Below are 27,917 nucleotides of genomic sequence, written 5' to 3'. Positions count from 1 at the left end.
AAAAACAATGGTAATCTATTGAGTGGCTGGTACACTTTGAGCATTCACAAGCCATTTGGTCGGTGGACAAAAAAGTTAATTTTGCAGTTTACACCCTTCATGATTGTTTCACATGCAGACAGTGGTGATAATTGGTCAAATTTACATGCTGAACTTTACGGGTTGAAATGAAAACCTGCATGTTTTAGCCATGCTCGTTCACTTGGTTTATGTTTTCTAAAAGCTGAGGTGGTGGCTCCACTGTCCCTGGGTGCACCCTGGCATCACCCATCATCACCCTGTCACCCCCCACCCACTGACTGGCTATGCAGAGGCAGTGACGTCACCGGGCTGTCTCTCAGTCCCTTCCTGCTGCATCACAACAGCCGTTAGTAGCTCGAGTAGCACTAGTGACCGGGGGGGACAGGATATCCACAGCTAATTTATTGATAAAACAACTCTATTGACGTTGCAACACTCAACAACATCCTGACGCGGGGGTAAACGACAGGAACTGGTTGCAGTGCGATAACCCCGCTCCAGCTGTTGGGATATGGCCAGGCCGGAACAGGTTCTGCTCTTGGAGCCTCAGCACGAACTGAAATTCCGAGGTAAGAGGGGAGGGCCCGGCTTGGACGGGAGGGGGGAGCTGCCTCTGCCAGCAGGGTTAGGATGAGGATGGAGGGGGGCAGATCCGAGGCACGGTAACCAAACCGAGGAGAAGCTAAATTACTAGCTAACCTACACATTTTCACAATAATGTCCTCGTATGAAAAGAGTAAGGGTGCTCTGAAAGGACGGCAGGTCATCTGACATCAAGCTAGCTGGATTAGCTTCCGACGGCTATGCTAGCCAGGCCCTGTCACACATGCAGCAGCTGCCCTTAAAGCGGTTTACAAGTGCAAGACGCGAAACGCATGTGCACTGGGAAATGGCAGTCATAATAAATATGTGACAACATAATTGCCTTCTAAATGCATAACCTTTCATTGCACGTGAGCTGCAACATCCTTAGCAATTCTAGCAAGCTACCAGGAGCTCGCTCTGTGATTGGCTGCCTCGCACTGCTGGCCAGCAAGCTGTCATTTAATAACGTGACAGCTCACAGGACGAAATTACTGCTACTTGATATGTTTTAGCCACAGGTCATCAACATGCCCAGTATACTTAAAATTTGAGCTTTTACAGTCGTTAATTGACATTTCATTTAAGCTCGACATTTGGCTTCAACATGTCACGTTGCTTTAGGCCTAAATAATGTTACATAAACACATATGGGACTATTATATGATGTATCCATGTTGCAACAAATTACAGGGATCCTGTCACAGTTTGAAATATTGCACCTTCTACTCTCTGGTGTAAGATACTAAATTGTTTTATTCAACATTCTTATTGTTAAAAGGACAGCCTCAATATACAGTCAAACTTTCACTATTATCTGTAGGGCTGCAACTTGCGATTATTTTCCTTGTCGATTATTTTCTCGATTAAGCGATAAGTTGTTTGGTTCATAAAATGTCAGAAAATTGGGAACAATGAAGATCAGTGTTTCCCAAAGCCCAAGATGACATCCTCAAGTCTCATGTTTTGTCTACAACCCAAAGATATTCAGTTTATTGTCATAAAAAAAAAAAAAGAAAATATTTACATTTAAGAAGCTAGAATCAGATATATTTTCTTTAAAAAAAAAGACTCAAACTGATTAATCGATTATGAAAATAGTTTGTGATTAATTTAACAGTTGACAACCAATCGATAATACGATTAATCATTGCAGCCCTACATAGTGAGGTTTGGAGATATAAGTTGTTGTAAGTCACCCAAATACAATGTGGCCAGTGGATTATGGTGCTCAAAGCAAAAATAACACTTAAAAGAATCCACCAAAACTGGGTTTCATTGTAGTGGGATGAGATTTGGCAATTCACACCAAAACAGATTTGATAGATCACACAATGGATAAGATGACAAGTTGGTTATACTGTGTTTTTATGATAAATGTCAGTTTAAAGTAGCATAATGCTGAGCATCTAGTGCTCAAATGTGCAGCTATGGCTCTAATTTGGGTTTTTTACTATGGTTACAGTGTAATAGCACATTATACATACACTTACCATGTTAAGGTGTTGTTATGATTGAGCCACATGTGTGTTGCAGTTAGTAATGAAGTGTCTAAGTTGTATCAGGTTCATAGTGTCAGAGTCCTCAGCGAGCCTGTAAATACCATGACCAATATATGAGGTGCCCTGAAATGTGTGGAATAGACAGAGCAGAGGCAAAAATGCTACAATTCAGTTTCCTCCACCAAGTCTGTTATTTTCTCTTTCCGCCATTGTAAGACACCTCGAAGTGTATTGTAGTGTTTGTTTGTCAAGTTTGTTGTCAGTTTAATCTCGAGATAAGTAAGTAGGAACTAAAGTAAGTAGTTTTTTAACACAGGTTACAAAGTGCTTTACATCAACATCAAGCACTACGGCTGGGTGATATGGCCAAAAATGTTATCACGATGAAAAATAAAATAATTCAATAATTATCACGATAAGTTTAAAGGCTTATTTTTGCTCCTGAGTGAAAGTTGAAGTAACCAGATAGTAAATTGTTGTTTTAAACTATTATTTATGGTGAGAACATGAACAGTTGTCAAACCATGGATCACATAACAAATCTGAGGTAGAACATTTAATACAATTACAATTTCAATAAATATGCATAAGTAAAATAAAGTAAAATATTTTTCCTGTCCCTTTTCCACAACAAAATAAATATCTTAATAGAAAATTAAGTGCTAATTCATTTATGTTTATATTGTTATTCAGGAAAATTATATTGCAATAATTATTATTATTGTTTTTTTGCCCAGCCCTATCATGCACAAACACAGAAGTGCAACACAGGTCCCTTTTACCAGTGAGAGTGCAGAAATAAAACTAGTAATAAGACGTTATTCTACATGTCAGCAAATACCATAAGAAGAACAACGTGTTAGTCTGTTTTCCTTAACTTCCTTGCCCTGTCTGTGACTCTCAGCCTCAAGCCCATTTCTTCTTACTGGAGACCTAAATCTTTAAAAAGAAACGAGTCACAATATTGGGAAATGTTGGGATTAAATTTTATCCGCAGATTAATACACATTTTTCACATTAATTCACATTTTGTACACTTGTATGGCATTCAATGTAACATTTACAGGCCCGTGACAAAGTGTAGTGTAATGTGTGGCTCATTTATTTCAAGTTTTGGGGACTATAAGATATATCGGACATTGGTTCTACAGGCAATACTTGTTAATAGGATCAGTTTGTTGTTGGTTTGGGTCTTTTCATGGGATGTGTTGACTATGAAAAAACTGAATATCACCAGCTCCACCCATACCTGTAGTTTTAGATACCTTACACACTGGTGTAGAACGGTGGCAAAACCGGTGAATGGAAGTATGTTTGATGCTTTCCATTATATGATTAATTGAACACATGCCAGCCAAAGAGAGAGAAGTATATTACACAGATGTATATCAAGTGTCTAATCAGATGTGGTGATGCATCAGCGGTCACCAGACAGACGGAAGTATGTGCTTTCTCAGTATACTCAACAACACCACAAATCACATGCCAATACTCAGCCCTTAAGTAATATGTAGGCACGCAGTGTTGGACTTAAGGAAAAAGAGACCAGGTCTGTTAGTAGCAACTTGTTAGCCCTAAGCTCAGACCAACTGTGGGCCAAATACTGTTAAGCGTTTGGGACTGGACTTTTTCAGTTTTTATTAGGCTAATTTTTTCGTCAGTGGTGGTATTAAAACTCTTTACAAAAAAAACTCCTCGCTTTTTATCTGCTATTTATAAAATCTAACTTTGAAAGACGACAGCTTCACATATCAGCTCTTCATAATAGTTTTTAACTGCCGTTTGTGGTTTTTCGTGAGTTGGATGCTATCCCGAGAAACTTTCAGGAAGTAGTAGATCAGGTGTACTGTAGTCGCTGCCGTGAGTCCCTTTCATTAAAAGCCTTTAGAAGTCAAGCCAAGTTTGTGAGGGCCTGAATTTCCTCTCTGTCTTTGCTCAAAGGGGAAGGGAAGTGTCAGTTGCTCTGGATGTTTGCAGAGCTGAAACTTTATCTTGAATCTGGTGTATGTGCTAATTCTGAAATAGCTCCATGTTTTCTTGCACAGTGAGGGTACCTCTCTCAACTGCAAAGTATTTGTTCACCACTATAGCTACTATAGTATGTAATTTGTTATTTTGTTAGAAAACTACACTTGATTTCAAAAACTTCGGCTTTCTGAGTTTTGAGGTTTGTAAAAAGTAGCATAAAATCAAGTTCAAATGTTATTTGGAGAACTGGAAGTGGGGCAAACAAACACTGGGTTCACTGTCAACATTTCAAGTCATGAGTTGTGCTCTTCCTAAGAATATTTTCACTGGCTCAGCAGCTTGAAAAACATCACCAGTCCATCACTGTCTCAAAACCCAAATCAACCAGTATAGATGTATAATGATAAATTGGCAGGTAACTATGATGTGTGAACAGATCTTAATATGCAGCTGCCAAGTGATCGAAAACATGGGATGCTAATAAATGTGGACCTCTTTCATAGACAGAATAATTTATGAATAATATTTGGTTAATATGTTTTTTAACCATACTGTGAAAATGAAACTCAGTTACCGTAAGTCTGACTGATGTAAAGTGTGTGGTATTGGCACTGTATCCATCTAGATTTGGGATGTCATACAGTCATTCGTCATTGCCCCTCAGTTGACTATGAATTAGCTCTGCTCTCACTAGAGGTACTGGAAAAACACAGGCGTGACTAACGGTTACCAGTTAACTATCTGGATACCTTTCGCTGTGCAATTTCTGTAATGCCCTGTTAATAAAGAAACTGTTGCCAGAAATAAATTAATTACGTGTAACAATGTCTGCATCGCACAGGAGGGAGCGCTCATGTAATACATAGAATGAGAGTGTGTTGGAATTAAACTGTGGATACCAGTGAGTGCACCCCCTACAATATGTGTAATGCACCGATAATATCAAAGAAGACTTGTTAGATTTTGGGCTTTCTCCAGGGTCGATGCATTAGCCAGATTAGGTCTGCACGCTTTGGTATTTTTCTTACTGTACTCATGCAAGAGCTCTCATATCCAACAGATTTTACTTTTCTGTTAATGTCATTACCACTCAAGTGAAAAGAAAACCTTACACCAAAATGGAATTTCAGCCACTTCATTCGTCATTAATGGATGAATCAAAGCGTTACACGCTGCTTGCTCCTGTGGCCGGTATTGAATTGAATGTGAACGCAATAACTATACTCATTAATCTGTCTGGTACCTCTGTCTGATCACGGACGTAATTCTGCTGGATGAAATATCCCCTTGTTTTTGTACTGAACAACCATTTTTGGTTTAACTCTATTTATTTATCTAATTATGAAATTATTGACAATGACAAAAGTGGGCCCCAGACAGTACATCACCAACAAATATATATTTCCTATATGTCTTGTATTGTCAAAAATGGGTGATGTCACACAGCTTTTGTGAACATGCCGGTTATCCCGAAGCCTCTCCTAGCTTTGCCCTCCTTCATGTACTCATTTCTCTTTAGTCCCTCAACCTCAGACATTTACCCAAGGCCGAGCATTACCTTTGACCAGTACATCATTTCATAAACAATAGAAATTATTAGATACTAATTAGACGTAGCTGCTGTCCACCCTGGCTTTATAAAGAGGTTAAGACCAGAGGAAAATGTGCCAAAATATTCTTCCCCAGGTGTGGGAAAGAATTAAACAATTAAATTAGCCAGTTTACCTGACAGTTTAATTAAAATACTTAATACATGTGCAAGAATGGAAACAAATTACCTTTTTAAAACTAACATAAAAATGTGTGACTTGAATGTGTGAATTGCCCTATTAAAAAAAAACAACACTACAATCTAGTGCCGCATAGCTCTTTTAACCTTCGCTCACCTTTCAGATTTGGCACAGTGTTATTTTACTGTGGCTTCTGTTGTAAGGGTTTTCTGCATTATTGACAAATCTGTGCAGCTTAATGCATCTGGCCTTGTGAGAGCCTCAGAGAGATGTGGCCTGCATCCACAATGATAGCTGTAATTACTTGAAGCCAAACTGCATCAGCTACTCTGATCATGGTAGTGCAGTAGTAGAAACCTGTGATTTATAGATTTGTACACACAGGTTACTCTGTCAGAGTTTTGGCAAATGGATACTGGAATTGTTATTTAACACACTAGACATCAATAGTCGACATCAATCAGGAGAGCAATGTTAAAAGAAAAAACAGATGGCTTAGTTTGCATCCTTGACATATTTACAACCATTTTATTTTTAATATTTACAATTTCTCAACAGGGGGTGTCGCTGAGATGCAGTATTTTGGATTTTAATGTGAGAAACAGAGTGGAATTATTTATCTTGAGGACAACTTACAGTCAAGCGTATTAAAATGCTGCATTAGGTGATCTAAATCTAAATGTCAGGTCAAATAAAGAAACTATGCAGCAGAAAGTTGACATTGTTATAATTAAAGTCATATCCAGTTAAGCTTTGATAGACCACATTTAAATGTGTTAACATGCATGTCACATATTTTTAATTGGTTTACCTACTTGTTTTTCAGTCATCTTATTTACTTAAACATTCCCATGGTTTCAATAATCTCAGATTAGCTAGTTTCTGCTGTGTATGCACATAATAATAATATAGAATTAGTGTCAAATATTTGACAGAATGTTCTGAAATTTGCTTTCTATTGTGACAAAGCGGTTCACTGTTAATGCTACCATATATTACACCATAATAATAACAATGAAGCTCCCGCTCTACTTTCTTTCTTGATATGTCAGGGTAAAGATTTAATGTTTAAAATGTTTTCAATTAGACATAAGACCTGTTTCTGCCTGAGCAATGTTGTTATTTTTTCTGTTTGTAAGTGTTTTTTTTTTATTATTCAAACTGGAACTTTTTCTGCAGCAGCAGATGATGGATTTGCATTTTGATCTGTTTTGATCATTTGCTTTGATTATGTTACTTTCTTACTGCTCAGCTCAAACACATTACGAGCTTCTTTGAGTTTGCATGCCAGTGGCAGTTTTATTCTCCGTCAGTTGGTGTTCATGTGTCATTTTCTCCAACCATTTGGCAAACAAGTTAACTGACGAATAGTATTTTAAAATGAATGTGTGTGTGGTGAGTGAGATCATAACTCCTAGAGTGCCTTTGGCAAACATCAAAATTAAAATGGATCTCCGTCCAGTTTTAATTGATGTTATTATGATTGATGTATTATGATGAAGTTTTGTCTTTGCTTTTTTGTATTCATTGCCAAAACCGTCTTTGGTGATCCTTTTTACTTTTTTTGTTGCTTCTGTTAAAATTAAGATGGCCATCTCTGGAGGACATTGTATACTTAAAAAAAAAAAGCTAATTTTGTCAAACCTCCTCCTGAAGGACCACCTTATCTTCCTTCTTCACAGGTCCATTCTCAGACGTGGTCACCACAAATCTCAAGCTCTCCAACCCTACAGACAGGAATGTGTGTTTCAAGGTGAAGACGACAGCGCCGCGCCGGTACTGTGTGCGGCCAAACAGTGGAATCATCGATGCAGGCACCTCAATCAACGTCTCAGGTAAGGATCAAGGAAGTGGGACAGAGTAAAGTTGTCTGCAAATTTTTTATTATTTACATACAGGCTGCTTTAAGATGGAGCGTATACTATTGCTAAAATGATTAGCTGATCACCAGAAAAATTATTTAACAGTTTTCATACGTGATCTTTGGTAAGTTAAATAGTAATGTTGAAAATTATAATTAGTTGTAGCCCTAATTGCTGCAGCAGTGACTTGTGAGACCATCTAAATATCACTGACTTTGTTTTTTATTTGTATCTTGATTATCTCTCTAGTATCCTAAAAGGGTTTGCTCTTTTTACATAAAGACACACGCTTCTCCTCTCCTGTTACCCAGTATTCCCCCATCCTCATTCCCCAGTCTCTCCTGGCAGGCCTCATTCCCAGTCATGCACTTTGAGGGAGACAGGTACAGGCTAGTGTTTCCACACTGTGCCACCTCTGCCATTTTCAGCCACAGACTCATTTTACAACCTCCCCTATCTGGTGTCAACAACTGCAAACTGTGTCACTGGGGCCTGCAGTCAGCACAGTCCGCTCTGTCATTTGCCATCATTTTTCACCTTTATCAGGCTTAGAAAGGGCATAGGTTTGAGTCCCAGAAGCAGATTGGTTTTCTGAGAATGTAGTCATTACAGGCATGGTCTGTAACCCCTTTCTGTCCTATCTGTCTTCAGGGAGAACTCAGAAAGCGGTGCGCTTAATATGATAACAAGGGTTTGTGGGTTCTTATCATACAGGCATTGTGTGCTTTTAAATTGAAGACACATTAAGTTACTTTGCCAAAAAACACATATTTATTAAAGGCCCTTGTAAACTCACACTGGTGATTTTACAGGTGTGTACAGTATTGCCTGACATCCATGTGACTCTGCTGTTAGCTTTGTTGCACCTAATAGGCCGAGACAAAATACAAATTTGTGCTCTAAACCCTGTGTCGGTTGGCCGTAGTTTCCACTCTCCACTTTCCATTTCAATTTAGCATGCAATACGGCACATGCCGTTTAATGCCATCAAGGCCTCTGTGCGGCACATACCATGTTTAGTAACAGTAACATAAACAATATAAACTAAACTAAATGTTTCACATGGTTTGTTGTGTGGTACAGTAAATATACTGTAGTGTCCTAGTGTTCACTTAAAAGCTGTTAAAAGAGGAAATTGAATCATAGTGGAGTATTTCCACTACATGTTACATTCAGTGCTATACCTGTCACCTCATATGCCGCTTCTACTCCATTTAACTGGGTTTCCCCGATCTTGCTGCTATATAATAAGTGGCATGCTGGCCACTGGAGTGCAATGGAGTGCCCCAGCCATAATGAAAACACCTGTGAGCATGTGCAGGGCCTTCAAATCATAACTAAGAACTGGTCACTATACTGTCTAAATAAATATAAATAAATGTTTTAGTAATATTTCAGCATAATTCAAAGGCATCCTGTGGAGGTTTGGTCACTAAAAGTGCTGTGGAGCAGGGGTTTTTTGAGCGGATAAGGACGCACATGAGTGACGCCATGCGAAAATGCATTCAGATTTCACAGAAAGTGTTTTGTAACTTAACTTTTGTTATGTGTTCTTTCTTCTTGGCGTTAAAAGCTACATTACAGTTAAATGATAAAATCTCTGAACACGCCAGACTGTTCTAGCTGAGTGAAGTAAACACAGCGTGGTTGTCATATCAACATTACTAAATAAAAAATGTTCTTGGGTTGAGATTCATTCCCAAAATAACACACTATCCATATTGTGGTATTCAGGCAAAATGATTTGTTATACTGATTTGTAACTTGTAATTTCTGCCCTGTAATTGTTAATAATGCAGCACAAAAGCTACAAAGACATCCACTTGCATAGAATCAAAAGGGAACAGTCTGCTACAGGATACCTACTAACCCAAGATGTGGCATTATCTGGACACACAGTGCTTCTGAATCAACCCAGCTGTAACTGTAAATGTTCAATGTAGCCATGACCACTGGAATTTTGCTGAGCTTGATTGTTGGTGTGTAGCAGCATCCAGTGGGAAAATATATAGCGTGAATGTTTCAAAAATGTGTCCATAAATGTTGAGCTTCTTTTGTGAATATGCCAGACGAACTTCTGACATATTCTGGGAACAAGTTGTCATTCCAAGGGAAGCAAAATAACAAAAAAAAAAACTATTCTTTTGTTGCAGTTATCGGAATAAGCTTCATTAGCACGTCCTTTCACTCATTTCTAGTTTGCCTTTGTCTTCAATGACATCCATATTTATAAAACAATAGGTCTGTCCCAATATTTAAAAGCTACCTTCTCTATTTCATCTACCAACTAGATTCCCGTCACAGAACTTAACCTGATTAGTGTTAGCTGATTCCTGCAAAAGTGTGGTGGATTGAATGCTGTTGACTCCTGGGTTATTTCCCAATAGGTTTACTGGTGTATAATCAGTATTTGTTTCCCACTTTTTTTAAATAATAATGAATTATATGGACCCAGGAGAGCACAATCAGAAGTGTGAGATCCTGCTACCCTGAGAAGCCTGAATATGAATACGTTTTATGAGAGTTAGCGCTCACATCCTGGGTAGTTTTCCCTGCAGGCCCGTATCTCTCGACAACTGTGGTTGACTTCACTCTCCTCCTCACTCCCACGCTATATTGTCTCGGTAGGTTTGCTGATCTTTGACCAGGTTTTTGTGTTGAGTAATATTGAACAATGTAGACAGGGTGCACCCTTTTTACAAGTGTGGCTTCTCTGAATCTGTTATAGATAGTGGGTGTAAGAATGAGCCGTATGGTATCACCTGTCATGTCACGTCTCGTTTCGCTTTACATTGTGTCGTAATGCTCAAAGCGAGTTCACCTTGAATCTTGTTCTGAATTTATTGATCAGTGCAGTGCTTTGGTCATTAAACTCAGACATTACCTTTTGCTTTTTTGCACAACATATGTTTGTTATATTGTCACACAGCTTTTTTTTTTTGCCTGTATGTAGAACCTATCACATTGTCGTGACACCATGATTTTGCATGGAATTGAGCCATGAATTTTTTCAATAAATACCAAAGCTATAGAGAAGAGCTGAAACAATTAGTTCATTAATCAATTAGTCAGTTAGTTGATTGGCAGATAATTAATTAATTAATTAATTAATTCATCTGCAGCTATTTTAATTATCAGTCATCACTAATTTTTCAAGCAAAAAATAACAAGACCTTGTGTGGTTCTAGCTTTTTAAATATAACGATTTGCTGCTTTTTTTCTTTCCTTTTATCTTTGCAAATGGAATATCAGCGGGTTTTATACTGTTGGTTGGGAAAAACATTTGTAAAAGCATTTTTAACTATTTTCTAACATTTCATAAACCAGGCAACCAACCATTTAAACAAGTGAATATAGAATTATTAATTGATATTGAAAGTAGTTGCAGACCTACAAAAGAGAATCTTGGGTAAACAATGTAATAATTAAATTCCGTATGTGTTGTCATTGTGAAGGAACAGCACCCATTGATGAACCTCCGTAAGCACTTCAACTAAATAGTTAGTGGTAAATCTGTTGTGAGCATCTTGTCTCACGGGACACGATTAATTACTGACAGGAAAGAAAGTTTTCTTTCCATCTAATGCTTCCATTCATCATCAACAAACAGGCAGGCGATTACAATTCTGCTTGACCGTGTTGCCTACAATTAGCCTCTGTGAGTTATATAAATGATTGCCCAGTGTGAAGCAGGAATACTAAATCATGCCATTAGCAGAAGTAGCTTTTTGTAGAGGTGTGTTCAAAGACTGTAGATAAAAGATGATTTAAATCACTTTTTCCCCTGCTGTCGCTGTGTTTTTTTTTCCCCATGTCAGGCATTCGTCCAGGACCTTTTTTTTTGTCATTCACTGTTGCTCAAAGAACTTGCATGCTTTCCTGCCTACATTCTCTAGTATTGTCCCCTTGGACCGAAGGTAGATGGCTGTGTAAATTGGGTCTGACTCAAACAGGACGTTCTCAATCTGTTCATGCCGTCTGTTTCTGCTTTGCGATATTGAACTGCCCTGATTGCTATAATGGTGCACTGCATCTCTGAGGTTTTCCACTCTAGGGGGAATTGGCATGTGCCATATATTAAACCATCCTGTCAGTTACACCGGCTTTGAAATTAGGAGGTCATTTGTTTCTAATGAAAGCCAAAGAATCACGCAAGACTTGTAGACATAGTTGATGTCAAAATATGCCGTTCAATTACACCCTCATTTAAAAACTGAACTCAAAGGAGAAAAAGATCACCAATCAATTGCCATTTTCATCCCCTATGCACTTGAATACTGACATAAGAAAGCGATCATTGTAAATCATCGTTACAGCTTTAAAATACCTTCCCAGTCATTGGAATGAAATTAAATAACACACCACTGACTGAGAGGACTGATGTGGCGATGGCTAGGATTCCAGCCCCACACCTGCTTTTTGTTAGACCAATATGTAATGTTAAGAAAGAAAAAGACAGGATTGGAAGCTGTTAGAAAGATTACCCCCTGGGGTATTTCTAAATCCGTCAGTGTTTCGCCGTCATGGTAACACAAATTTAGAAATAAATCAGTTTTTCCGAGCAGCAGGGGCAAGCCCAGAGCCTTGGGAGACTTGGAGGCCCTACAGTAGTTTACCATTTGACAAATACAACAGAATTTGATACTCACTAATTCCTCTTTAATCCGAGGCGTGGACACAGAGTTGAGAAAGGGAAAGGATGGAAAGTTGCTGACAAAGAGACTTAACAGCTTAATCGCTGGCGTAAGTGTTGGTTTCATACTTTGGGCAGCAGATTTTACCCACAAATGATAATGTGTTGCTGTAGTTTGAAGGATACTAACAAGACTCTTTTTTTTCTTCTGACTACTTTTCCTGAGTCTCCTGAGGATGGGAAAACCAAATGACTGTGGACTTCCTGCTGATACTGTGGACGCTGGTGTGCAACCTTTGACACTTCCCATTTCTCTCCCCATGTGTCCTTTTAGTCCTACTTTTCTGTTAATAACTAAAGACAAATTGTCCATTTTAACAAGTTATTTTGGATTTAAAATACCATTGAATTTATAGCTTTGTAATATTTTACTTCTGTCCGAATTCATGTAGTTGAAATTCCCCATTTTGGAGATCATTGATCATAGTTTTGAAATTTAAAAAACTTGATTTTAATCATTTTCATGGCTCATAAATTCAGACCAGTTGAATTTAAGTAAGTTGAATACAGTTATTTCAAGATCAGGACTTATAACATATACATGAACATCCGATACATTCAAGCCCTTCCCAAACACGTTCACACAATGCAGATTAAGCATGGTCAGGTAAATCTCTCTGTCTTTAGCAGTATATTAGAGTTTTTAAATCGTGTGTCTGTGGTGACATTCCTGCAATGGTGCACCGGTAGTGAAGTGTTTATGCCAACCAGCAATGACAGGTTTGCCAGAGCTGAAGGGAGGAGCACCAGCTCAGTATGACAGAGTCTAAATGTCATAAGCGTGTATATTCAAATTATTATAGCCTTTCTTTGCTTCCATATCTGTGCAGTGTGAGCAGTGCCACCAAAGAGGGTTTGCCTCCTCAGAAGATGAGCAAAAAGTCACAAGAAAATGTGGGAAGCACAACAATAATTTTCTTCTTTCCTGTCCAAATAATTACCTCACAACCCTGCCCTGCCATCCCCTGGGAGTGGTCCCAACCCCAGATCCACTGTCCTAAGTCATTTTAACATCCTACAGAGCTTAGAGTTGTTTTCACATTTCTTTTCCTACAGGGTGAAAGAAAACATCTTTACCTTATGTTTTCCCTCCTACGCTGACCATGACTGTCATTTTACATTTCAGTTATGCTGCAACCTTTTGACTACGACCCCAACGAGAAGAGCAAACACAAGTTCATGGTGCAGTCCCTGCTAGCACCTCCTGACATGACCGACATGGAGGGAGTGGTGAGTGTGTCTCCATCTTAAATTCAGCTTTCACCATAGTGTGCTCCCATAGTGTGCAAATGCTTTAAAACAAACACACTTGGCTCACTCATACAGCGGACACTGTGATGAACTCTGTCCTCAATAGGACAGAAAACACATTCAGTGAATTTACCTGTAAGAGGCAGTTGATCGACAATGCCCAGCCTGGATGAGAGGTTGTGTTGCAAGCAATAAAAAAAAAAAACGCACAATGTGCACAGTTGTGCATGTGATCTCAAAGTCGTCTTTGCGATCGTTGGCCAATATAATAGTAAATCATCATTACCATGACAACAAGTATTAGAGGATTTGGAGTGATAATGTGACGCACACTCACATAAAAAATACATACAGACATACATAATCAACCTGAGTGACAGAGAGACACTGAGGCAGAGGCTGAATCCCGATGGGTTATTATGCAAGCCTGTGACTGTAACAGAAGTTGGACTTAAAAGCAGGTTTTGTAAGGTGGGGCTGTAGGAAGAGCACAACAGAGATAGCCTGCAGTCCTCCTGGGGGTAAATTTCTGTCCATTGTTGTTTCACACGAGATGTGTAGTCGGTGAACAATGAGCAGATCTCCCTGATTAAAGTCCAGCTGTTGATGAAAATGTTGACTAAGAACACAGCCACAGTCTGGAAGAGTATTTGCAAACGGAGAAGGGTACTCTAAGAGACATTTTATACCTGGCGGCTTCAAAATTATTTTCACAGTAAATATTATATTTCTGTAGTTGCCAATATCTTGAAAGGTTCATACAATGTACTGTAATGCTTTCCCCACTTTTGATGATTTATTGAAAATAAATATTAAAACATAAAATGTATTCATTCTGGAAATAACCAGAATCTAAAATATAACTTTAAATAATATCTCTAATTCCACAGAAAACCTAGTTTGATAAGGATACACTGCAAGAGATATGTATACTGTTTAACTGTGCAAGTGTCATACACACTTTAGTGTTGGAGAAATTAACTTGGTGATCTAAAAATCACATCTCAAATGTGTTTGTCAAACTTAACTTGCAATGCTGAGTCCCAAATCTAAATGAATGTTTTTCTTAAACTATAAAAATTCATGTTGGTCATTAAATGTTAACTGCAATATCGTATTTATTGGGGCCAGACACTTAACATACTTATTTGAAGTGGTTTACAGCAAACAGCTGAGAAGCCAATCAATATGATGTGCTATAAACATGTAACATAGAAAGACACATGTACAAATGTTGCTGTTTTGACTTTTTTTCACATGTTGATACGTTTTTCCCTTTTGCCTTGATTAGATATTAAAGTAATAATGTGTTAATACTCGTTTTCTTCACTTTTGGTTCTCCGTCCCTTCAGTGGAAGGAGGCAAAGCCAGAAGAGCTGATGGACTCTAAGCTGAGGTGTGTTTTTGAAATGCCAGCGGAGAACGAAAAAACGGTAAGCACACAATGTTGCTCCACTTGTCTCCTCGCCTCACCGTGTCAGTTTTTCGTCATCACTACAGATTGGATATCAAAGAAACTGCAGGGAATTATATGTCTTATTGCCTCCTAACATTATTTTCAAAATCACACTAATTGGCTTGAGCAGGGAGCAGCAATGTATTTTTAATTGTTGGCGTGCCATTCATTATCTATCGTGCTGCTGTTTTACACCAAACATAATGATGCTTTGTATTGCTTCTTTCTGTACAGTACAACATTTGTGTGCTTGTTAATATTTGTCTCAGGGAGGGGCTGCATTATTTATAGATGATGTTGTTTTCCAGTACTCCACCTCTTTACCGCTGTATGAGCCTTCTCTTTCTGTCTCTATCTTGTCTGTCTCTTTTTTCACCTGTCCCATTTCTCTTTCCTTCTCTTTTTCTCATTTTTTCTCTCTATTTTGTCTAAGCTATTTCTATTTTTTTTTTGCATTAATCTCCCTCTTCATCCTATTCTCAATGTTGTCCCACTTTCCTGCACTTCCACCTCTCTCTCTGTCTCTCCCTGCCTCAGCTACACTCTGAGGCATCTACTTTCCTTCAGAGGGCTATTTTGTTCATTCTTACATGCAGTTTATTATTGTTGTGATCCATCTCAGACCCCCACTCAGCTGTAGAGACATTATCCTGTCATGATATGAGCCGAGCCTACAGGCTTCATGAACACAAGGAGCGAAAGGGACCCATGGTAGTTGTTTTCAATTCATTATGAGCTGTGCGATACATACACATGGCTGGCTCCAAGTCAGCACTGTGCACCACAGAGTTCGATAGACAGAGATAATGCTGATAGAAACCAGCTTGATCCACTTACGAAAGGCACCCTAGAGATAGAGGCAACATGCAGATATACAGCTTGAGAGGAGGCTCTGTGTTCCTACACGCCGTGTGTGTGTGTGTGTGTGTGTGCGCATAAATACTGTATATGAAAGCCTGCAAATCTTGAAACATAAAATTGAACCCGTGTGCCAGCCCAAGTCATTGGTCAGAATCGCCATGGAAACATTGTAGCAGCAACAGACAGCTTATTGGGTTATAACTTGTCATCCTGTAACCCACTTATAGCATGACATGGAGTCCAACAAGATGATGTCGTCCAGCTTGCTGAAGTCCGAGTCCTCCGCGCTGCCTCTGAAGTCGATGAGCTCCACCCTTGATGATGGAGAGGTAAAGAAGATCATGGAGGAGTGTAAGAGGCTGCAGATGGAGGCTCAGAGGCTACGGGAAGAAAACAAACAGATCAGGGTGAGTGAGATGATTCGAGGACCACAGTCAGTTCATTTTATATATTTATTTTTTTGTTTTGTTTTCCAAGACAGTAAAGACACAGGTGACAGTGTAGTCTCAGTCTCACAGACCAACCCGATCTCTGCAGGGTTTCCCCTAAGATTATTGGATAGCATAGGTGGTAAACTATTGATGATAAGTCCAGCTGTTCAAGACAAACTTTAAACTAACTTAAAGAGAAAATGTGAATGGGTGATTATCAAACAAAATTTTTCTTTTTTTCCAACTTTGCAACTTGCTGCTTGGAATAATTGCTGGAAAGTAAATCTACAATGTGATTGAACAACCACTCAGCTGCTGAGCTGAAAGCTCACTCTCTAAAACTTAAGCCTAAACCTAATATTATATTTCATAAAAATTTAATTTGTTCTGACCTCACCATAGACACTCCCTATTTGTAAACTCAACCCCGGGTGAGCATTCAAATGTTGCTGTTTAGATTAGCTTTAAAGTTTGTGTATTGAAATGAGTAACTGAGTAACACTGAAAACAACGACTGAATATGTATCTTTGGCACATTTTCATACTGTAAAAGATGCTGGATATAAGTTACTGTATTAACACATCAAATGATCAGTCTGTAGGTTAAGAACTGCAATTATCTTTTATTATAGTGCGGGCAACGATTCAAATTTTTAATCACATGATTTTCTTGCGATTAATTTAAATGTACTGCTATATACACAAAAGTGCAATAACGTGGTTTTTAAACACTTTAAACAAATAAGGTGCTTTTTACCAGCAGTAAAATAGCAATAAAATATTTCTTGTAAATCTCAACTTAAACATTAATGCAATCAAATCAAATATTAAGCCAAAGCTATTTGCCACTGCCAGGGCATTACGTTGTATCTAGCTTGGTAAAGCAAGTTACCATCAGAGTCCAGTTTTCTTGGGGGGTTTTTATGAACTGGTATCAGCAGAAACATTTCTCTTTTATCAGGGAGCAGCAGAAACAGTCTATGTTCAATCAGTATCAAGTGTCCCTGTTAGAGTGAGGTGAAGGGGTTGAGCAAGGTGAAGTGACAAGCGGGTGCATTCACGTGGAACTGTCGCGGTCATGCTCGCCTCATGCACACGCCCGCCTGCTGCCGAAGTTGAATTGTCTTGAACTTTTTGTACGCGATGTGCAGCACAAATCATAAGAAGAGAGACTGATCCTCGCTGTTTGTGAGTTTCCAGAATCTAAATAGGACATCAGGCAGAGCATCCCTGCAAAACTAGATGAAGGCCTATCAGGTAAAGTTATGTAGCCTGTAATATTAAATAGGCTACAGCTGTACAGCGCACAGAAGCCGTTGCCATGGTTACTGTCAATAGAGCGCCTGCCGTTTACTCGCGGAGCGCTGTCTTTCTCCCACACGCTGTATCCTGCCAAAGACTCCCTCCACTGCTTGTTTGGGTGGGATCTTTGCAGGCTGATCAACATCCCACCCCTCCTGTGACCTATGGTTTGACTGAGACCTATGTGTATTCAAGCCAGTCACCAACAGATTTTCAAAATAATAATTTTTTTTAAAACTGCATTAATGTTCGATAAAATAATTGTTGGCGATAACAACGCGTTAACATGCCCAGCCCTACTTTATTATGAACTAATCGTTTCATTTGTAAAACACGAGGATCTACTGAAATCTGCCAATTGTGATTTCCCAGAGCCCAAGTAACATATTTAAATGTGCTGTTTAGTTCGACCAATAGTCCAAAACCCGAAGATATTTAGTTTACTATCACAGAAGTCGTTGAAAACCACCAAATATTCACACTTTCAATATTATAGTCACTGATTTTTTGGGCATTTCTGCTTTAAAAAATGACATAAAGATCAACTAATTGATGATTAGTTGATGTCGATCAACTAATCGATTAATCGACTAATCATTTTACCTCTAATACATTCTGTACGTTGAATCTTGTAACACGCGGTATTCTTCAAATCCAGCTACAGGCTTAAATCAAAGACAGAGAAAATGTTATTCCACCGAATGGGCAAAGAAACCCGGCTTCATCTTAATCATCAAAATTAGCAGATGACATCACTAAACATCCAGATTCACATTTGCGTTTCTTGGTTATTTTTGTACTGATTAATGTTAACAATCAAGATAAGCAAATTAAATGGAAATTTATTTCACATTAATGATGTTGCGTTTGTGGTGTCCTCCACCCTTTGCTGTATTCCTTTGAATAGAGACAGTAACTCAAGATTGAGGTTTGCGTTAAGCCCAGAGCTCGTAAGGCAATTTTGTAAATCAATGAGTTTCCCATCAATCAGTTAAGTAAGGTTTAAAATTGGGTTTTGTTAAGGTTTGGTCTGAAATTAGTCTCACACACACACACACACACACACCAAAGACAGCTAAGAGAACCACCACCACCTCCTCCCCTTTAAGTTCTTGCCAGAAGCAGAACGACTGTTGGCTGCTCCTGCGGCTGAGATTAAACTAACAGAGGCCCCCCCCACCCGCTGCTGGGAAATGAAGTGTGTTAAAGCCTGGCGCCTTCTGCGGTCCTCAGGGGACTGGGTCAGATGAAGATTTAAGCAGATCCTATTTCTTTCAGTTAGTGAATAAATACTGTCTTATCTCATTGACTGATTGACAAACTGAGCGGCTCTTCTCCACTTCTACATTCCCTTTTTTTGTTTCACTCTCTCACCACCACCCCTATTCCTCTTCCCACACTCTCAATTCTCAGTTATTTCCTTTAGCCTCCGTACACCTTTCACACGGTCTCTTTTGTTTTTTGTTTTTTTCAGGAGGACGATGGTCTGCGGATGAGGAAGAGTAACATGATGTCATCTCAGCACTCCTCAGTTGGCATGAAGAAAGAGGAAGGGTTGAGCGCCCGCATGATGGCCCTCATTTTGCTCTTCTTTGTGGTGGGCCTCATCATGGGCAAGTTGGTCTTGTAGATGGCAGCGCAGTTCGGTCGGCCGCAGCATGCTTTCGGGGGATGAAAACAAACATGGGATGTAGGATTTTGCATCAGAAAGGCCATATCCACTGGGTGGGGGGTGGTACTAGTTTTGATTCAGTCTTATTTATGTAAAAAATTTCAAAAGTAATGTATGAGGGGGGGAAAAAAAAGAAGAAACAACAATTCATCATCTTATGAACAAACCTACTGTTACAGGTCTTGCCTCTACGTAATCATCACATAATCATTCTGGCCCTCTTCCCAAAGTTTCATGTATACAGATGACTGGTTCTGTGGGCGGGGGGACATGGAAATGTGATTTAATGCTGATGATTCAGACCAATGGATTTTCTAACACCGGTGAGGTAGTGTTGGTGCGATTGAGTCAGTTTGCAATTGTGTGAATGTCATTTTAGTGTATTGTTGTTTCTTTTTCTAAATGACGGAGGCCAGAGCCTGTGTACATGTATAGGTAACCCCCCCTCCACTGTACCATATATCCAGGTGTTCCTTCCAGCTAAACCCCCTTTAAGAAAGGGATTTACACAGAGGCGATCCATGCAGTCGGGGTTATACACAGGGCTATCAAACTGACTCCTCCAATCAGAGGCTTTGTCAAATCGGCTTGTCTTTGATTGTTGAGCAACCTTGATCAGTAAACACTATACCATAGGTATTTTTGTTCCTCGTGTCACTTTTATTTTCACTCTACTCTATTCCCGTCACCTGCCACTCAGTGCTCACCACATCCCCAGTTGTCAGAGGGGGATGTTTGATTGCATGCGTTCACACACAGTGTTTTGCATCTGGACTTCTGAATCTAATTTAATTGCTTTTATAATGGTGAAAATAATAATGTCATTTGGCTGTAGGTTTGCAGAACTACATTTTCTGATTTTTTTTTTCTTTCTCTCTTTTGTGTTATGTTGCACTTTTTATGATTTCAAGTATTTTTTTGTTTTAAAGGTTGAAGCCTTTAAGAATATTGCAGCTACCCAAAATGAGCTCCAGATTTATAGGATTAGATCGTTTCTGTAAATGTTCTCCAGATGAAAGCCTTGCTTTGTAACCTGTTTGTGCAAGTTGTTCTCAGGCCAAGATGGAGGCACATATACAGTACATTAAAACACACACACACATATTTATATATAAATATATATATATATATATATATATATATATATATATATATACATACACAGTACTGTGCAAGTGTATCTGGAATAATTGATGCTGTTTTGAAAGCAAAGGGTGGTCACACCAAATATTGATTTGATTTAGATTTTTCTTCTGTTCACTCACTTTGTATTTTGTTAATCTATTAACACTTTAATTTTTAAAAGCATTTCCACACCTACCTAAAACTTTGGCACAGTACTGTGTGTATAAATATATGTATGTATGTATACACACATAGAAAGCATACATATGGTGAGAAACCACAAATGGACAGAAGGTGCATGTAGAGGCAAATGGTTATGTGTTTCCTTGACAACATCAACAACACCAAGGTCCTGTCACAGTGTCCTAAAAAAGGGACCTTGGTCTTTTCCAGCGCTTTTTTGTTTCTCATACTTTCCTACTGAGCCATACATTTGTTGACTTTCTGTTTTGTTTGGGGCAAATGTATGTCAGAGATTAGCTGAGTGTTTTAAGCTGCCTGCTCAAGCTCTGCACTGCTGGTGAGTTTGCGGTTTCCTTCACTCAACTGCAGGCCTGTGTTCATTTTTTGGTGTTTGTTCAGCATTTATCCGTTGCATATTAATGTTATATCCTCACTGCATTTGAAGTTGTGTTAATTTTTAAATGCACTGAGATTAAGAGTGTCTCTCCTTTGATCTTCCTGCAGTTTACAACATTTTTTTTTCTCAAGTGAGAGGGGGGGAAGAGCTTATAGCCTTGAAGGGACCACATGATGACAATGTACTGTTCCAGAGGCAATGTTTTTTTTTTAAACAAACAAAAAAACATACTTTCAAATCGTTTCATCTCCAAATTTGCATGAGGAAAAAAAATCATTGCAGTGTCATTCTACTTTGCAATATTTGATGAAAAAAAAGAAGTTGGTCATATTTATGTGCCACTTTATCCACATGAGATGAGAAAACAGGAGTCTATTTCCCTTTTGTTAAGCTGAAAGGGAAAAAAAGGACAAAACACAACCATCTTTTCATGTTAATTGGAGTGGTAGACGATGGATCAGACTCGTGGGGAAAAGATTAAACTAAATATGATTGTGTGTTTCTACTGTATCTCTGTAAAGTTGTTGGGTTGAGGATGACTTGCTGCTTAAAGGGAGGGCAGAGCATTCCCATTCACAGTCCCAATTTGGGTTATCAGACCTGGGTCACATAGTACTTACAGAAAATTCTTCTTGTTCACTGAATCCTGATTTGAGTGAACATTTTACTTAAGGAAAATATTCCTAGGTTTTACCACTGTCCTGCTCTGATGCAGTAAACCCCACCAATGTGGTACTCCAAGCAGGATTACAAACGATAATAATTACATGTAAATACTAATTGATCCAGGCCCGGTGGTAAAACACACTACGCTGACCTGTTCTGGAGTTTCTGACCATCACCGTGATCAATGTAAACAGTCGGCAAACTGTTTTGTATGTATATAAATAAATAAATAAATAAGTCTATCTGAGAAGAAGATTAATATTCCTAGTCAAGTAGTCTCTCTGGTGTATAAAAACAACCCAACCTGGTTGGACTATGTAGCATCTTAATAAATTAAATGAATAAAGCCCCTACCTAACTGTGTGAAGTCATTTCCTGTCACGCACACAGGCTATATAAAATCACAGAACATATTTGCTTAAAATAAAATAAAAAATTGATTCTCATTGGGTTAGGGCTATGATTTGTGTGTCTGTCTTAGCACAAGTCTTTTTCTCTTTTCTGAAGCTCACATCAGCCCACTATTACCGCAGAGGTTTAGCCCTTTTAGTCCAAGGATGAATAAAAACTATTCTAAATTACAAATACACAAAAATTAAAGGAACAAGAACAATTGTGTTGGATTATACAGGTGTACCTAATAAAGTGGCCACTGAGTGTATATGAAAGCAAAAGCATTTGAGGGTTTTTTTTCGCATCATATTAGCTTGTCAGAGTGTTTGCCAGAATAAATACCAGTGGACAACATTGTAAGGACAGCACACGCCCCATTGCAAAAGCAACAATACTGGCTGTTAAGTTTTCATACTGCTCTCATTACAGCCAGACTTGCTGGCTTGTTAGTCGCTACCACTTTGCTTGATTTTGGCAGTACCACAATTTGCAGTGGGATAAGAATGTTAAAATATATAGCTGCAGGGAAATTAATTACCCCTTGCATTTCCACTTCTGCAGTTGTGGTGCGGAGTAAAATAAAATCCTGGTGATTCATCCAGTGTTATTGTATCGGTAACAACCAGTCAGTGTTTCTGTCTGCACCTCGTGGTTGTAGCCAGCAGAGCGGAGTTTGTGTCAGGAACCCCCCGGGGTTCACCTGGGCCCGGTAGCTCCTCAGCTGTTTGGCTTGGCCACAGCAAGACACAGCTGCAAAGTCAGCGGTGGAAGCAAACCCGTGTTAAATTTGCATTTCTGTGTTCTGTAGGGAAATGATCTATTTCCAAGGTAAATCGTTTCAAAAATACTGAAAAGATGAAAATCACAAGAGGTTTGCTGCTAACCTGAAGAAGAGGTCAAAGAGGCAACAACTGACATTTTTTGTCTTGACCAAGTTGCCAGCCAACCGGCAGAGACTCCAGGGATTCACTGCTTCTGGCCAAGAAATAGTCCGGCACAAATCTCCCTCACAAAACCAGAACTTTTTCTTAACATTTTGATTTTTGCACAGACTAAACAAACAAGAGCTTTAGCCTCACTCATTAACACTCAGATTCACTCACTCAAATGTTGTTGTCTTTGGACAGGGACTATTTATCTCCGCCTCTTTCCAGTCTGGATGCTAAACTTAAGCTAACCAGCTGCTGGCTGTGGCCTTATAGTTAATGTACAGACATCAGAGTGGTGTCAGTCTTCTCATCTAACTCTGGGCAAGTATTTCTCCGAATGTTGAATTATTTATTGTGTAAACAGCAGTGCAAATCCTTCACCTCAGACTGTTTTGCTCCATTTCCTTTAGCCCTTTTGTTTTGTTCTATATGTGTGAGAAATTTAATAATAATAGCATACATGTATTTTTTTTGAGCTGGTAAAGAGGGGCCCAGGCCTCCAGGATCCCAAACATAACACCAGGGTTTAAAAAGCAGTTATTCTATGATATATTCATTGATGAAAGGGTCCCAGATCACAGCACACAAATATTGCATCTTACAAATCATAGGAAGGATAATGCAATGGTCAAAGCTAAAATTGTGCTTTAAAAAACTGCTTAGAGGAGACCTTACATTTTTCCTTGACTTTATACTGCAGTTTCCTGAACTGCTGGTTCTTATTATTCCTACTGACCACAAGGAAATTACATCAGACACTGATCTCTGACCCTTGCACAGGACGTCTTCTATAGACCGCAGACTGTTTAATCCTCTGTCCAGAGGCTTTGATCCATAATCATCTGCCCCGCTCCTGCCCTGTTTCAGTGAGTCTGGTCTTCATTCAAGTCTGTACAATAGACCTGATGTCTGGCAGCACTTTGACGTTGTAAAACTTATAAAACATTTAATTATGCATCAGCCTGACACACTTCTTATTCTTGGTGTTAACTATGTGCCATGATCACTATTGGCACCGTGATGAGTAGGGGTAGTGATGGCACAATGGATAAGACTATGCCTTTGGCGAGACAGACCTGGGTTCAATCCACCATTGTGTTCCTGAGCAAGACACTTAACCCCTAATTGCTCCAGAGGCGTGCAACCTCTGACATGTATAGCAATTATAAATCGCTTTGGATAAAAAGCGTCAGCTAAATGTAAATGAGTATTGTTTTACTCTGTTGTTAAAATACACAGAGAAAACAATCCATCTCCTGCTTCATGGACAGGTTTTACATATTTGGCATGTTTATATATATGCCCTTAATTTATTTTCCTTCTCAAAGTTGCACTAGTGAAACAAAATACTCTGCACGGCGTAGTTGTTTGGCACATAAATAAGCCAAATATCATGCAAATCGTCTATTTACAAGAGGTCCCTGTAAGAGTTTTGGGTCCATAACTGTTTGAAAAGGACTTGCAGCGTGCCAGAAAGGTTGGAGGCAGAACAACTGGCAGCAAGGGATGCAGTCTGGAAGGATCGGCCTGTGGCAGATCTCTCCAGCACAAACCTTTTCAATCATTTGTGTGATCTTAACCTTAGAACAGAAACATGACCTGATTTAACAAGCCACCAGAACTGACAGATAATTCTTAAGGGGAAATATTTCTGTCAAAATGAGCCCCAATGGCAACAAATATGTTGAAAAGGTTGTCTTATACAGGATGATGTACGTTCATTTTGTTATACAACACTGTGTTGCAAAATGATAAATAAATCTACCTTTATAAATAAATCTACCATGTATCTGCTATGTTTTTATGTGCTTTCTAGGATCTGTTGTGTCCTGCAGTTGTGGGAAGTAACTACATCAAGTACTGTTTTGAAGTATGTTTTCTTGTGTATTTCCATGTTATGATACTTTATACTTCTACTCCACAACACTTTAGATGGAAATATTATGCTTTTTACTCCACTATATTTATTTGACAACTATAGTTAATGATTACTTTTCAGATTAAGAGTTTATATAAAATCATGACAAGATGTACAGTGTATGCATTGTTCTAGATTTCCACGTAGATTCCCCCTTTAAACTTCTCAGATGGTTTCAGGAGGTCCAATTACCCAGTATTTCATAAAAAAAAACATAGGAGTGAAAATTCAAATGAATATGTTACATTATTAAACTTTTATCTGATGCTTTTATCCAAAGCAACTTAAAATTGCTATATAGGTCAGAGGTCACACACCTCTGGAGCAACTTGGGGTTAAGTGATTTGCTCAGGGACTCATTGGTGGAGATGTCACAGTGTAGAATTGAACCTGGATCTCTCACACCAAAGGCATGTGTCTCATCCACTGTACCATCATCACCCAAATGTATGTCATAGAACTTTTTCTTCTCTCCTGTCACAGGACTTATCTCATGACTTATTTTGTGACCCTTTAGATGGGGGTTGACCCGTAGGTTGGGAACCACAAGACTAAACATCTATCCATCCAGCCATCGTCAACTGTTTATCTTGCATACAGGGACGTGGGGGGCTGGAGCCAGTCCCAGCTGACATCGGGCAAAAGGCGGGGTACACCCTGGACAGGTCGCCAGTCCATCGCAGGGCCACAAATAGACAGACGACCACTCACATCCACACCTAAGGACAATTTTGGTGACACCAATTAACCTAGCCTGCATGTCTTTGGATGGTGGGAGGAAGCCGGAGCACCCGGAGAGAACCCACGCAGATATGGGGAGAACATGCAAACTCCACACAGAAAGGTGGGTTTGAAACCACGACCAGGACTAAACAATCGAACTGTAAACAAAGTATTTAAAAGTAGCTATAACACTAAATTTGCTACTTACAAATTAGTACATTTACTGAATTGAGGTACTTGTACTATTTCCATTTTATAGTGAGAGCTGTAGTTACTGGTTATATACAGTAGCCTATTACTTTACTGTTTGTACTTTTACTTTAGTTGGATTTTGAAGGACTTTTAAGACTTTTATCTTTTACATTGTAGTAAACGAAATGACTACTTCTTCCACAGCTGGCGTCCTGAGAGATGAGGCGTTCATTTTGGGAAAATTACGTGCTGGAATGTGGCGTTGGACAGGCGGGATCAGTTCAGTAGTTGGTTAAGAATATGAGCATGAGGTCATGACAGCAAGGAGCCCATTTTTTGTTTGGCATGAGATCAAGCAGGAAAGTGCGGTCGCTGCCCCGTGCTGCAGCTCTGTGGGCAAAACACATCGCTTTGTTCATTTGTCCCCGAGCCAAGAGGACACATTTTTCAATAGAAACTCATTTTATTCAACTGAGCCAGCCAACCTATGGCTGATGTTATCTTTTATGGGGCAGCTGTAGCTTATATTCTTATAGAAATAATGGGCTTTTCTTAACAGAGCCTGAAATTTGAATGAGTGAGAGAGGCTGGAAGTTACCCATACTACTGCAGTGATGTCATCTCAATGATGTGTGTATGTGCATTAACTGCATATGCAAGATTTTTATGGGAAGGCAGGAGATGGGACCTCTGCTGTACTTTCTATTGCGTCTCTGTCCAAAAGCAGCACTGTTTCTTTCTTTTACCAGAACATTTGTCAGACTAAACCACCAAACTGTTTGTGGTTTGGAAACTTGGTTTAGCTGAAAGGAAACTCCTTAGAGCTTGTTTTGTTTTCCTTTTTTTCTATAGGAACATTCTTCCTAAAGTCGTATTAAAAGGTTTGCTGTTTTATGGTCGTAGTTCAGAGAAGGCTAAAGAAAGTCAAACAACAAACTCAGCTAAAACCTTACATGTGTTCTAATGGCCAGGGTGGACAGCTTCGCCATTTTTGCTTTTCCCTCTTGTACTTGTGGCCTTGAAGTGTTTCCTCATTACATTTGTTGCTGGACTAACATAGTTTTTGGATGGCTTTTACTTGGTTTGATGTTTACATACTAAGTAATGCAAATGCCACAGGATCATTTTGTCTTAAAGGAATATATTGGCATTTTGGGAGATACACCTATTTACTCTCATACATGAGAAGATCGATACCACTTTAATATCTGTCTGTTAAATATAAAGTGACAGCAAGTAGATGTTATTTTAGCTTGGCATAAAGACTGGAAACAGGGGGAAACAACTAGCCCGGACTTTGTTTTTTGTACACGCCAGTTTTTGTATGGATTAAACAAATGAGATATAACGTGTTAAGTAGTGAGCTTCAAAGATGCTGGTAGATGGATTTTTTGCCTGTTTCAAGCAAATACGTTTACTGTCCTCAGAGATCCAGATTGTTTTAGATAGTGACTCAGAATATACCTGACGTTAACACACACAAACTCATTCAGAATCCGGTCATGCTTGCTTTTCACATTACTAACTAAATAATGTCTGTGTTTTATCTTTTTTTTTTGGTTTCTGTTGTTCAATGGATGCATTCAATAAGCTAATAGGCGTGATTGCTTCCACATTGGCCCTGCACTGCTCTCTGCATTGAAAGTCTCTCTACTTCATGGCGCCCAACAGAAACAGCAAACAGACTCTGAAAAACTGTGCTGCCCCTGGCAATCCTCTCGGTCATCATTACTAACCTTAGTAGATCCGTATCACTGCTGCTAGATTCACTAATGACAGATTCTGCACATCATTGTTCAGATAAATGCCACTCATTCACTCAGTTCGTGTGCTCTTTGTGTTGTCTTGAGGGGGTTACAGACCTATATTCTCCATCCAAGCCTGAAAGATGACCTCATGGGTCTAGCAGCTGCCATCACCATTCTCGCAGGAGTTAATAGGAACAGCATGTAGCCTCTGGAAAGGACTACCTCTCTCTCTTTCTTTCTCTTTCTCTCTTTCCCTTTCTCTCCACCCACTTGAAATGGTAGAGAGTCAGCTAACAACATTTTGCCTTTATT

At 39.1% G+C, this 27,917-nt stretch overlaps 1 protein-coding gene across 1 annotated transcript; it reads left to right on the top strand.

The window, feature by feature from the left end:
* The first annotated feature begins 339 nt into the window (after window positions 1–339).
* Window positions 340–22,055, top strand: LOC123987382 (vesicle-associated membrane protein-associated protein B/C-like). The gene is made up of 6 exons (XM_046076203.1): window positions 340–590; window positions 7,486–7,638; window positions 13,485–13,588; window positions 14,962–15,042; window positions 16,154–16,333; window positions 19,134–22,055. The coding sequence occupies exons 1-6, from the start codon at window positions 533–535 to the stop codon at window positions 19,287–19,289; spliced, it is 732 nt and encodes a 243-aa protein (XP_045932159.1). The 5' UTR covers window positions 340–532; the 3' UTR covers window positions 19,290–22,055.
* Window positions 22,056–27,917: the final 5,862 nt, after the last annotated feature.

The sequence above is a fragment of the Micropterus dolomieu genome, linkage group LG18 (genome assembly GCF_021292245.1).
Source record: "Micropterus dolomieu isolate WLL.071019.BEF.003 ecotype Adirondacks linkage group LG18, ASM2129224v1, whole genome shotgun sequence".
NCBI lineage: Eukaryota > Metazoa > Chordata > Actinopteri > Centrarchiformes > Centrarchidae > Micropterus > Micropterus dolomieu.
This window is presented reverse-complemented; position numbering and strand designations above follow the sequence as displayed.

Coding starts and splice junctions, on each gene's coding strand:
- LOC123987382 (XM_046076203.1), top strand. CDS start 533: ATGGCCAGGCCGGAACAGGTTCTGCTCTTGGAGCCTCAGCACGAACTG. Junction 15,043..16,153: donor CAGCGGAGAACGAAAAAACG/GTAAGCACACAA, acceptor ACCCACTTATAG/CATGACATGGAGTCCAACAA. Junction 16,334..19,133: donor AAGAAAACAAACAGATCAGG/GTGAGTGAGATG, acceptor TGTTTTTTTCAG/GAGGACGATGGTCTGCGGAT.